At 36.2% G+C, this 13,952-nt stretch overlaps 1 protein-coding gene across 1 annotated transcript in view; it reads left to right on the plus strand.

The window, feature by feature from the left end:
- The window catches only part of CENPH (centromere protein H), a 34,183-nt gene extending 21,130 nt beyond the window's left edge, over positions 1-13,053 (plus strand). The window contains exons 6-9 of the mRNA XM_006900042.1: positions 2,732-2,795; positions 3,145-3,196; positions 9,367-9,530; positions 12,961-13,053. Coding sequence (XP_006900104.1) covers positions 2,732-2,795; positions 3,145-3,196; positions 9,367-9,530; positions 12,961-13,053 — 373 coding nt within the window. The remainder of the gene's footprint in view (positions 1-2,731; positions 2,796-3,144; positions 3,197-9,366; positions 9,531-12,960) is intronic.
- Positions 13,054-13,952: the final 899 nt, after the last annotated feature.

Below are 13,952 nucleotides of genomic sequence, written 5' to 3' on the forward strand. Positions count from 1 at the left end.
GTCTTGGTGCTCCCTCTTAGTTGACTTCAGTGTTACAGTTCTTGGCCTGTGGTACAGCTCTTTTGTGGAGATTCCCTCTTTCTCAGTGCCTCTCTCTGAAAGCCTCTGTTAGATTGGCTGATTATGGAGCAAAGTTCCTATTGCCCTTCCAACCATACTACAAAGCAACCAGTCTCCTCCATATGGTCACGGTCCTTTTGGGTGGATTTATAAATTCTCTCTATATAGTAAACTGATCAGCCATTTCATGGTTTGCCAGATAGGCCAATCATAGGATATACTGTGGTCCAACCAATAATTTTTGGCAGAATAATAAAACCTAGGCCATAAATGCCTTATGTACAAGAACATTAACTGTACCATAAAGACAGAAATTTTGTTTACATTAGATATTTCCAGATTGATTTTGTTAGCTAAAGACATACTCTATACAATGTGATTAATTGTGACTATCTTCTGCGGAGCAGCTAGTGGATTTGAACTATGTCTCTTTGAGTTGGCAGGGTAAATCCTTACCATTAAGCCACCAGAGCACCCTAAAAGAGCTATAGCACTTGCCAATACAAGGCAGAATCTCACAAAGGTCCAGTGGCAGAGACAAGGCTAGGTGGTTGATTAATATATGACCATGTGGGTCATAACAAATTATGGCTAACATTGAGAAGAATGACAATCCCAGAACTCTTAATTGTGCTCATGCAAAAGTTATACCTACCAAGAAGCTGTCGTGTGAACAGAGCAAGGGAACACTACATGATTTAAAATCAGTAAAGTTATTTGTCAGGGTTGTATCTTTTCTCTGTACCTATTTAATCTGTGTGTTGATCAGATCATTCAAGAAGCTGGACCATATGAAGAAAAATGTGCATCAAGATAGGAAGAAGACTGGCTCATCAACAACCTTCATTATGCAAATGACACAGCCTTGCTTGCTGAAAGTGAGGACCTGAAGCACTGATTATAGAAAATCAAAGACTGTTGCCTTCAATATGGATTATATCTCAACACTCAGCAAACAAAAATTCTCACCATTGGACCAAAAAATAACATCATGATAGATTGAGAACAAGTTGAAATTGTCAGCAAATTCGTCTTACTTGGATCCACAGTCAACACCCAAAGTACAGGTAGTCAGGAGATCAGGAGATGTCTTGCACTGGGAAACTACAGTCAAGGATCTCTCCACAGTACTGAGTAGCGATGATGTCAGTTTGAAGACTAAGGTGTACTTTATTCAGGCCATGGTCTTTTCAGTCACTTGCTATGTATATGCGAGCTGTACAATGAATAAGGATGACAGAAGAATTAATTCTTTATGTTGTGGTGTTGGAGAAGAGTATTAAATATTCCATGGACTGCCAAAAGAACAAACATATATCTTGGAGAAGATGCAGCCACATTGCTCCCTGGAGCCAAGGATGATGTAATGTCATTGCACATATTTTGAGTATGTTGCTAGGAGAAGCTATTTCTTGGAGAGGGAGATGATGCTTGAAAAGGGTGGAGGGTTAGCTAAAGAGAGGAAGACCCTCAACTGATGGATTGACAGTTACTGTTGCAATGGGTTAAAGTATGAGAGATGTCAGAGATGATGAGGATGGCACAGGCTAGGACAGGGTTCAGATCTTTGTTCATAGGGCTGCTGTGAGTTGTACTCAACTCAGTGGGTACCTAACAATACCATGAACAAAAGTATATATAGTTGTTTAATAAAAGTAAATACAGTTGACTTTCATTAATGTAAAAGTAATTTTTTTTATTTCCAAATAATTTTAATGAGCATTTACAGAGATTTGGATTTCCATTCATTCATTGCTGCACTTCTCTCCCCGCCTAGCCCTCCCGCCACCCCAGCCCCCAGTTCGCTCCTCTCTTTCAAAAGTAAAAGAAACACTCTTTCCCTGGTACATAATCCCCCCCCACACCCCTCCCACCGCCCCAAGTACATTGCACTATGCAACCTTAATTGTGGACTCTTGTGATAACCATAATACCCTATCATACATTGCTTTTAAATTATTCACTCCCTCATCTGTTTCAGTGCAGTATACACAATTTATCCAGTTTTTCTCAGTCTTACCCCAACTCTGATATCAATCCCATTTTACAACAGTGGCACCTTGCAATATTTGTCCTTTTGCAACTGAGATATTTCACTCAGCATAATGTCCTCCAGGTCACCCATTTTGAATAATATTGCATGAGTTCCTTGTTTTTCAATGAAGCATAGTATTCCATTGTGTGAATATACCACAGCTTCTCTATCCATTAATTTGTTGATGGGTTGTTTCCAACTCCTTGCTATTGTGAACAGAGCCGCGATAAACATGGGTGTGCATATATCTGCTTGGATGTCAGTTATGGTCTCTTTGGGATATATTCCCAGTAGTGGAATTGCTAGGTCAAATGGTATCTCTATTTGCAACTTTTTGAGGAAGTGCCATACCACCTTCCACAGTGGTTGCACCATTTTACACTCCCACCAACAATGAATAAGGGTTCCAGTTTCTCCACAACCTCGCCAGCATTTGTTGCTTGCTGTTCTGTTAAATTTTGCTATTCTGACTGGTATGAGATGATGTCTCATAGTTGTTTTGATTTACATCTCTCTTAGAGCTAGGGATTTTGAACATTTCTTCATGTGCTTGTTGGCACATCTCAATGTCTTCTTTGGTGAAGGAGTAAATTTATTTTTAACTAAAGCTAACTTATATTTTTGTTTCTTTTTCAGTTGGCTCATGGATAACATGAAACATATATTGACACTAAATAAATCTATAATGGCATCACAGCAGGTAAATTGCACTTTCAGCTACTTTGCTCTCTCATGATTTCAGTAACAACGTCTTATTGGTAATTATATAGGGTTAAATGGTTTGACCAAAGAGACTGATCTGGTCTGAATATAATGTGCTTACGTTTTTCTCTTTTTCATGACTCCTTTATTTCTGACTGCTTTTGCTAGTTATCTACTTGTAGTTTAAGCTATTGTCTTCTCTCTTTTATTATGCAGAGAAAAAAAAGAATTAAAACCTGGTAGTTTTAGAGGACATGAATTAATACAATACAGTACAGTGATTTAAATGTTACAAGTTTATTCTTAACTAATATACTTTCTCTTTCATGTATTTTTTGTGATAATAGGAATCTTGGGACTTAGAAGAAAAACTGCTTGACATTAGAAAGAAGAGACTGCGTATGTAGAACACTTTGCTTTTTGTAGGACATGGGGGGGGGTTTAGCATTATTATTTTTTTTTTAATTAACTTTAATGAAAGCTTACAGACACTTTGGATTTCCATTCATTCACTGTTGCACTTTTCTCCTTGCCCACCCCCTCAGTTTGCTCTTCTCTTTGAAAAGTAAAAGAAAATAGTTCTTCCGTTGTTATACAGTCCCTCCTCCCAAGGCTACTCAACTATGCAGCCTTCATTCTGGACTGCAGGACATGTTTCGTGGAACCTTTGTTGTGGAGATTAATGCAGATCTCTCAGCCAACAAGGCATTTTTTCATTTTCAAAATTTCTGAAAATGTTAGATGTTTAAAAAATTTTTAAAGTAAGACATAACAGATATTTTTACTTTGTTTTTGTTGTTTTAAAATGTTAAATCATGGCCGCGGCCGCCATTTTACCACAATAAAGAAGCTTTCAGCTGCAGCGAAAAAAAAAAAAAAAAAATTAAATCATTAAATTTTTTACATCTTCAATGGGAGTAAAACTCAATATCAAAAAGTATATGAAACTCATGCCATCTTCCTGTGTGACTGCAGTTTTCACCATTTCTGTATTTATATACACACAGTGGGTGCATAATGATTCTACGTATTCTTCACATAATTTATTACAAATATGAAATTTTTTTTTGCATTGAAATTATTGAAGTATTTAACAATATTTGTAGGATTTCTTATTTTTAATACTGCACTAATTTATTTGTGAACAAGCATTCTCAGTCATCTGCTCTTGTAATTTTTTTATCTCCCTTTTAATGTTAAATTTTTTTCTATTTTATTCCAAACTAATATATTACACTTGAAACATACCCATTTATATTTTGGAAGTGTATAATTCTTAGACCATTCTAGGAAATAGAATAATATCAATTGATGGTATTTAGTTTTGAAGAAGGTAATGTCATTTTTGTAACCAGAAAGAAAAAAAATATTTCCTTATATTTCCTGCTTATTCTTTTGGCAGCTTTTTTAAGTCTTCTGCCACAGGATATCATCACTTGTCATCATCTTATCAACCTCATTGTCATACAGGAATACCTTGAACTTGTAACTTGTATAATTGTCATCCATAACACCTTCAACATTTTATAGATGGTATTGTTAAGTACAAACAGTTCCTAGGTTATGACTGTCCAATTTAAGTACAACCCATAGTTATGAACCCTCATTAAGCCTCCTGTGTTAAGACTTCAAGACATATACAATAGTTCATAATAACAAACAGGCGCTATCTGTGATGCAGATAAAAACATTATATTACTGTATTATTAGGTTGAAGATGTTCTAATATATCTAAAAGTATTTCTTTAGAGATTTTAAATGTAGAAAGCTACATGGTAGGCTATTCATTGTTGTTACTGTTAGATGCGATTGAGATTAAGTTTACTCTGCTCATAGGAACCCGGTTGTGTACAACAGTTTTAAACCTTGCTGGCTCTTTACAATCTCTGCTGTGTTCAAGTCCATTGTTGTAGTTACTGTGTCAGTCCATTGTTTTGAAGGTCTTCCTTTCTTTCATTGACCATCCACCTTCCTAAGAATGATGTCCTTTTCCAGAGATTGGCCCTTTCTAACAACATGTACATGAGATCAGTTCTCACCATCTTTGCCTCTAAAGAGCACTCAGGGTGCACTTCTTCCAAACCAGATCTGTTGGTTCTCTGCAGTCCATGGGATATTCAGTACTCTTTGCCATCATCACAATTCAAAAGTGTCAGTTCTTTGGTCTTCCTTATTCATTTTCCAACATTCAAGTGCATGTGAAAAAATTGAAATTACGATGGCTTGCATCAGATGTACCTTTAGTCTTTAAACTAATATTCTCTCCCTTTAACACTTTAAAGAGGTCCTTGACAGCAGATATGTCTAATACAACACATCTTTTGATTTCCTGACATCTTTCAAACCATGCAGTATCCTTTATTCTGTTCAGACGGCTGTTGACAGGTCTATATGCTTGTTTCACATGAGCCAAATTAAGTGTTCTGGATTTCTATTCTTCTCAAGATTGTCCATAATTTATGAGCCACACAGTCAAATGTCATTGCATGGTCAATAAAACACAATTTGACTGTATGAAACACCAATTTTGGCTAACCTTGAGAAGGTTGGGGATCCCAGAATACTTAATTGTGTTTATGTGAAACCTATACTTGGCCCGGGAAGTAGTAGTCAGAACAGAGCAAGGAAACATTGCATGGTTCAGGATCAGGAAAGATGTGTGTCAGGGATGCATCCTACCTTTATACCTTTTCAATCTATATGTGGAACAGATCATTCAAGAAGCTGTGGTCTATAAGGAGCAATGTAGCATCGGCATTGGAGGAAGATTTATTGACAACCTACATTATACAGATGATACAATCTTACTGACAGAAACTGAGGAGGATCTGAAATATGTGCTGCAGAAGGTGAAGGACTATAGTCTCCAGTATGGATTGAAGTTCCCTATCAAGAAGACAACAATTCTCACCACTGGGCCAATTGGCAGCATCATGATAGATGGAGAAGATATTGAGATTATTAACAGTTACAGCTTGCTAGGTTCTACAATCTTGACACCAGCAGTCAGGAAATCAAAAGACTAATTGGATTAGGAAAATCTGCTGTCATTGACTTCTCTAGAGTACCGAAGAACAACAATGTCAGTCTGGAGACTAAGGTGCTCCTGATCGAGACTATGGTCTTCACAATTATTTGCTATGCATTTGAGAGCTGGGCAGTGACTAAGAATGATAGAAGAAGAATTGATGCCTTTGAGTTGTGGTGCTGGAGAAGGGTGTTAAACGTACAGTGGGCTGTCAAGAGAACAAATAGGTCTGTCCTGTAGAGGGTGAAACTAAGCTGCTCCTTGGAGACAAGGGTTTTGAAACGCTGTCCCACATACATTGGGCCAGGAGTGACTAGTCCTTGGAAGACATCATGGTTGGAAGTGTGGAGGGACAGTGCAGAAGAGGAAGACCCTAGATGAAATTTATTGATGCTGTTCTGGGGGTAATGGGATTAGATACGTAATTAGGAGACAATGAGACTGACTTAGGGCAGGGTTCAGAACTATTGTACATAGGATTGCTATGAGTTGCAGGCAACTCGATGGCACACCAGGACAACAAACATCTTTCTGATAGTCTGTTTTCAGCCAAGATCCACCTGATATCAGCAATGCTGTCCTTTATTCCTTAGCTTCTTCTGAATATCGTTTGGATTTCTAACAATTGCCCGTAGATATACTGCACCAACTATCTTAATAATGTTCAGCTAAATTTTACTTAGATATGCTATTAGTGATATTGTTCAATAATTTCTGCATTTTTTAAATTCTTATGCAACAATGAATGAATTTTTTTTTTAAAAAAGTTAACTGGGGAGAGTAGGGAGGAAAGTGTGCAACAATGAATGAATGAATGAATGAATGAATGAATGAATGAATGAAAATCCAACTTTTCTGTAAACTTTTGTTAAAATCACAATTTAAAAAGGGGGGGGGGGATAAGGTTCTTACCCAGTCAGTTGACCAGGTAGCTGTTTTCCAATTTTTTCACATGTATGAGTAATTTCATGTCCAGAGCTGCATCTCTTTTTCTGGAACACATCAATTCAGTTATTTTTTGCCAATGTTTTCAGTGCAGCCTGTACTTTTTCCTTTTTGATTTTTCATCATATGCTACTTACTGACATGGCTCTGTGTTGACCAGGTTTTTTTTGGTACAGTGACTGTATTCTTTCCATCCTTTTCCCCCCCCCTCCCTTGTTGGGTGCCTTCAAATCAGATCCAACTGTCACGGAGGAGATTCCCTCTTCTACTCCAGCAGACCATCTGGTGGATTCATACCATGGGCCTTCAGAATTGCAACACAGCTTCTTGCCACTAGGCCACCAGAGCTCCCTTCTTTCTGTCTTCTTTTGATGCTTCCTGAGTCATTTGATATTTTACCTATGGAATCTTTCAGTATTGCAAGTAAAGACTTAAATTTGTCCTTTAGCTTTTTTTCACTTGAAAAATGCAGTGTGTTCTTCTCTTTGGGTTTTCTAACTCTGAGTGTTTGCACATTTCATTGTAATTTTTTGCTTTGTTGTTTTATGCTACCCTTTGAAATATTGTGTTTGGCTCTCTTATTTCATTATTTCTTTCTTTTGCTTTAGCTTTTCTTCTGACATATTTTGGGTTTATTCTTTCTTTGCTGTCCTTTTAATATCTTTTTTACTTTTTGCATATATTGTGTCCTTGACATCATCCCACAACTTGTCTGGTTTGATTTTATTTTGGTTCTCAAGGACTTGTTTTAATTTTTTTTCACCTTCACTTTGAATTTGCATGTGAGCAGTTGATGTTCTGTTCCATAGTTGGCCACTGGCCTCCTTTTAACTGCTGATACTGAGCTTGTCCACCGTCGTTTTTTCCAACAGATGTAGTCATTTTATTCCAGTATATTCAATCAGATGAGATTTGTATGTATGGACACCATTTATGTTTTTTAAAAAAATATTTCTTAAAAAAAAAAATTCTGTAAAAATATAGGGAGCGCTGGTGGCCTAGTGGCAAGAAGCTGCATTGCAATCCCAGAGGTACGCAGTTTGAATCCACCGGATGCTCTGCTGGAGAAGGAGGAGCAGTCTCCTCCTGTACTAGTCAGATCCGATTTGACAATACACACACACAAAATAATAAAAAAAATTAAAAGAATAAAGTTATATGCAATGAGTAGGTCTCCTGCTGAACAAAATTTTGCCAAGTGATTTTTGGGCTCATTTTTGCTGCCAAGACCATATTTTCCAACATTCTTTTTTTTCCAGGTTTTCAATCACCAATTATTATTAGTGTCTCTAGAGTGCATTTTCAATCAGTTTTGGCCTAGGATTTCAATTGATAAAAATCCTTTATTTCTTCATATTTGGCTTTAGTGATTGGTGCATATATCTGAATAACAGTCATGACATGTCTTGGATTCTTGGATGAGTATGTTTATTCTATTACTGACAGCACTGTATTTCACAATGGATCTTGAAATACTCTTTTTTATGATGAAGTCAACACCATTCCTCTTCAATTTGTCATTCCCAGCATAGTAGAGCACATAACTGTCTGAATGGCCAGTACTAGTCCATCTCAGCTACCTAACTGCACAGGATCGATATTGAATATTCCATTTCATTTTTGACAACTTCAGTTTTTCTAGATTCCTACTTTGTACATTCTGTGCTTCAGTTTTTAAGGGATGTTTGCAGCTGTTTCTTCTCTTTTTGAGTCTTGTCACCTCAGTAGTGAAACGCCTTCATTAGGTGAAAGCTTTGCTCCATCCACATCATTAAAATAGATGCTACTTTGAGGTACAACTCTTCCGCAGTTATATTTAGAATGCCTTCTAGACTGAGGGGCTCCTCTTCCAGCACTGTATTGAACTGTGTTCCACAGGTATTGATAGATTTTTTTGAGAACCCATTATTTCAGAGGTAGTTGGCCAGTCCTGCTTCTTACTCTGTCCCAGTCTGGCAGCTTCCTGAAATCTGTCTGCCACGGTTGACCCTGCTGACATTTGAAACACCAGTGATTTGGCTTTTAGCATCATAGCAACACACAAGACACCACAGTACGGAATACTGACAGATGAATGGTATCAGTACTCTACAGTATGTTAAAAGAGACATTTCATTGAAAAATGGGAACTGACAAATAAATTTTACTTTGAGGTGGATTTAGGAACAAAATTGTTTTATAATCTGAAGATTACTTTTATCAACTAAAAACACTGGCATTGTCAGAATAGTTATTTTCCAATTAATATAGGATTACAGCTTAAAATGATAATTATTTAAAAATAATGAAAAGGTGCAACAATGAATGACTGAAAATGCTAAAAAATATATAGTATCTTTTCAAATATTTAAGTATTTTACTGCTACAGCAACTAAATGAAAATACAAATATCAGCATCTATGAACAATACATTTTTATTCTTTTTCATAAAAAAATTTTATAATCAATACACAAAAAAATAATGAAAAGGGGGGAAAGTAATTTCTCTGATTAAAAATTTTGTCTACTGAAATAACCGGGAAATGCTGATTAGTTTTTCAAGAATTCATGTAAGTTTTATATGTAGTATGTTGGTTTTTTCTTCTTTATCTAACAGAATTAAAACAAGCTTCACAAAGTAAGTTTTTAGAAATTCAGACTGAAAAGAACAAACAGAAGAAGGATATGGAAAGTATGGAAAATTCTGATAGGATAAATGCCATACAACAAGAATTACAGGCAGAGATAAAAGTTGCTACAGTTGTTCAACATGTGTTCCAGGTAACATTTAATTCTAGAAACAAGAAAAGGAGATAGAGAACATTTAAAAAATAATTGATATTTAAACTATCAGTTTACTTTTATTTATTAATATATTTATTCTTTGATCTTAAAAAGGTAATTCTGTGCTGAATATTGATCTGTTATTTACATAGATCTGGAATGCAAGCATACTGAATGTTTAAAACCTAGATCTTTCATGGTGGTTAGATATTATTGTTGAGTTTCGGAGCTGGCAGTCTGACTTGGACTCATAGCGACCCATGAACAACAGATCTGAACTGTGCCCTGGACCCCTCATCCTCATGATCTCTGTCATGCTCAATCCCATTGTTGTGCTTACTGTGTCAGTCCATCTAGTTGAACCTTTTCCTCTCTTTCTCTGACCTTCTGTCTTTCCCAGCATCATGCCTTTTTCCACAAACTGGCCCCTTCAGATAATATGTGCATTATATGTGAGGAGGTATTTCACCATCCTTTTCTGTGAGAAATGTCTTGGTTGCACTTCCTCCAAGATTGTTCTTTTGGCCGTCTATGAGATATTGTCTTCTCTAACATCACAGTTCAGAGGCTTTGATTCTTTTGTCATCTGTATTCATTCTCCAACATTCAGAGCATAGGAAGCAATTGAAAATACCATGGCTTGCATAGGTGCACCTTAGTCTTTAAACTGACTTCCTTCCATTGTGTTGATCAAAATATTACATAGTAATAGCCTGACACCATTTAGGTCTTCTGGTCTCAGGCAAAGGAGCCTGTTATTGACAGCAGTTAGCTATATAATCCATTACCTCCTATTCCTCACTCTTTTCCTTCCTCTGTTGCTCCAGACATCTAGAGGCTAACTGATATGGTTTGGGATAACCACTTATCAGATAAAAGATCTCAAAGATTAGCTGAAGAAGACAAAGCAAAATACTATAACAAAATCTTCAAAGAGCCAGAGCTAGTAAATAAAAAGGAAGAATATACTTAGCATTTTTCAAACTGAAATAACTAAAAAACAAGTTTAAGTCTCGAGTTTCAATACTGAAGGACCCTATGAGCAAAATCTTGACTGATGGAAGAAGCATCAAAAGAAGATGGAAGGAATACATAGGCACTGCACCAAAAAGAATTGGTCGGCACTGAAACTTTAGAGGAAATAGCATATGATCCAGAAACAATGGTAATGAAGGAAAAAGTTTAAACTACACTGAAGGCATTGGAAAAAAGTAAGGCCCTAGGAATTGAAGGAATACCAATTGACATGTTTCAACAAACAGATGCAGCCCTTGACTTGCTTTGCTCACTTTTCTGTGCTAAGAAATTTGGAAGAAAGCTATCTGGCTACCTGACTGGAGAAGATCCATATTTATTCCTAAAGATCTATCCAAATATGGAAATTCTCAAACAGTAGTAGTATTATCACAAATAGTATTTACTATCACAAGTAAAATCTTGCTGAAGGTTATTTAAAAATGACTGGAGCCGTACATCAACAGAGAACTACCAGAAATTCAAGCAGTTAGATTCAGAAGAGGCCATAGCATGAGGGATATCATATAGATCTCAATTGGAAGCAGAGAAAAGCAGCAAGTTGTACATTTTTGTTTTACGGATGATGTAAAGGCATTCTACTGTGTGAATCATAGCAAATTAAGGCTATCATTAAGAAGAATAGTAATCCCAGAACACTTAATTGTGCTTATATGGAATCTATACATAGACCAAGAGGAATTTGTCTCAACCAAACAAGGAAACATTGCACGGTTTAAAATCAGAAAAGATGTGTATCAGTGTTGTATCCTTTCTCCATACCTATTAAATCTGTATGCTGAGCAAATCATACAGCATTGGAGAAAGACTAATTAACAACTTGTGTTATGCAGATGATGCAACCTTGCTTACTTGGAATGAAGAAGACTTGAAGCACTTGTTGCAGATCAGACTACAGCCTTCGATATAGGTTGCATCTCAACATCAAGAAAACAGAAATCCTCACCATCAAGCAACATCATGATAGATGAAGAAAGAAACTGAGATTGTCAATAATGTTACCTTACTTGGATCTACAATCTATAGTGGTAACAGTAGTCTAGAATCTCTCAAATGTGCTAAAGAGCAATTGTACCAGTTTAAAGATTAAGGAGAACCTGATCCAAGCCATGATCTTATGATCTTTTCAAGCAATAAACATGTTTTTATTATTTTACTTGTTAAATGTTTTTAAGTGAGTGAAAGTTTACAAATAATACTAGCTTTTCAATCAATCATTCATAAACTATTTTATACATAATTATAGTTGATTAATGTAAATATTAAACTACAGTGTCTGATCAATCTTTTATATTCCCTTTTCTTTCACTCAGTTTTTTTCTCTTTGTTAGTATTTACTCAGCTATCCCTCGCTTCCGATCCCTGCTATTAAAAACAACTGTAAAAAAAAAACCCGCAACAACTGTAGACAGCATGATAATGGCTGAATCTGACCTCTGCTTACGAAACTAATTCCTGTAAGATCAGACATGGTCTCCTACACTCCAGCACCTACTTCTATCAATTTCAGCACAAGTCTTACTGCTCTACTGGGTCCAAAATCCATTGCAATGACTACACAGACTTTATAGAACCACACGCGTGATTATGGGGTTAGGAAAGTGAACAGATTAGCAACAAGATACAACCGTTCAATCCACACAGCTTCTTAGGCATGTCTGCAGGCTTTATGACTGTCAGCCTTACTTTTTAAGTCAGTGTTACCTGGTTTCCTTAGTCCTGCCAGTAATGAAATCTTCCCTCAGTCTTTTAGCAAGCTTAGATGAAGGCTTCTAGCTCTAGCTTCTTGAGGCAGCCTTCCCAAATCAGTTCTGTGTCATGGTACTCTTTGATTGAGGCTACTGTTGCTCTTATGTAGATTTCAGTCTAACTTGTGCAGAAATTTCTTGCCCCAAAAGATGTGCCTGCTGCTTCTTCCTTGTTGATTTTGAGATTCTCAAATGCAGCTGTTGAGTCCACTCAATTTAATGGTAAAACTAGCCAGTCACCTTATGGATAGACTAACACACCCTGTTTGTATGATTCTGCCCATCCACGAGGCGAAGTCAATGGCTAAGAATGCCATTTTGAATAATAAATCCTTAATACCATACCTGGTAAACAGAAGACATTGTATTAGTCACTTAACTAACATCTTCCGGAAACCATTGACCCTGAAACTCCATGGAACCAAATTTCATAAGGTGCTTTGTTGTACATAAGCAGCCTGAACAGATTTTTTTTCTTGTTACAGCTATCATACAGGTTTTGCCAACTCATCTTTTTATACACCCTGCCATTATTCAGTACAACTTTTCTATCACCATAAACCCAAATTTAGTGAAAGATGTCTTTTTAAAGCTTGTTAAATTTTTTTTATAAAATACTTACGACTTTCTTTTTTTCATTACAGAACATCATTTTGGGGAGTAAAGTCAATTGGGCACAGGATGATGCCTTAAAGGAAATTGTTTTCCAACTTGAGAAGAATATCACCATGCTATAAGACTGCTACTTTAGCATTTTTTAAAATCTTTGATAGGTCATTTAAATAGTAAATTTCAAGTGAAAATATATTTCCAGTACTTTTAAAACTGTTCTAATACTGCATCTTTTTTTAAAGCTTGAATTTTCACTATAAACTTACAATCTTTTTTTAAGGATGACTTTTTTCAAAGTGAATGGAATTCTATCAGGAATCTGAAAATATTGGGAAAGAGTAAAGAGTTCTAATCCAACCTTCCATTGAGTGTGGACATTTTTTTTTGGCAACATTTCTGTCAGGCCCAGCCCTTATAATATTACGTGCATTTGCTTGTCAAGTATAAATATTTTAGAAAAAATATCCAAAGTGTTTCAGTTGTGGCCATGTATAGTGGTACTATTTTTTTTTTTCTTTGCCATCTATTTGTAACTAACTCAGCTTATCCCTGCAGTATAGATTTTCAGAGGCTGAAATTGCATGAGAGGAGAGTTCCCATCTTTCTCCCTCTGAGCATGTGGGGGACTCAATCTGCCTGCCTTTGGGTTGGCAGTGCAGCTTCTTACAAAGCCAGAAAAGCACCTCTGTAGTGATGTTATGGGTATCTTTTAAAAGATTTTAATATTGAGTATGTATGACTTTTCATACATTTCCCTGATGGCTAATGATAGAGCCAAAGAAGAAGAAATAGATGATTTCTACCAACTTTTACAGTCGGAGATCAATCGAACATGCAATCAAGATGCATTGATAATAATGGGTGACTGGAATGCAAAAGTTGGGAACAGAGAAGAAGAATCAGTAGTTGGAAAACATGGGCTTGGTGACAGAAATGAAGCTGAGGGTAGAATGATTGAATTTTGTACAATCAATGACGTACTCATTGCAAATACATTTTATAAGAAACATAAACGCAGGTTATA

Source organism: Elephantulus edwardii, unplaced genomic scaffold (assembly GCF_000299155.1).
Source record: "Elephantulus edwardii isolate Elephantulus edwardi_28Jun2011 unplaced genomic scaffold, EleEdw1.0 scaffold00271, whole genome shotgun sequence".
Taxonomy (NCBI): Eukaryota; Metazoa; Chordata; class Mammalia; order Macroscelidea; family Macroscelididae; genus Elephantulus; species Elephantulus edwardii.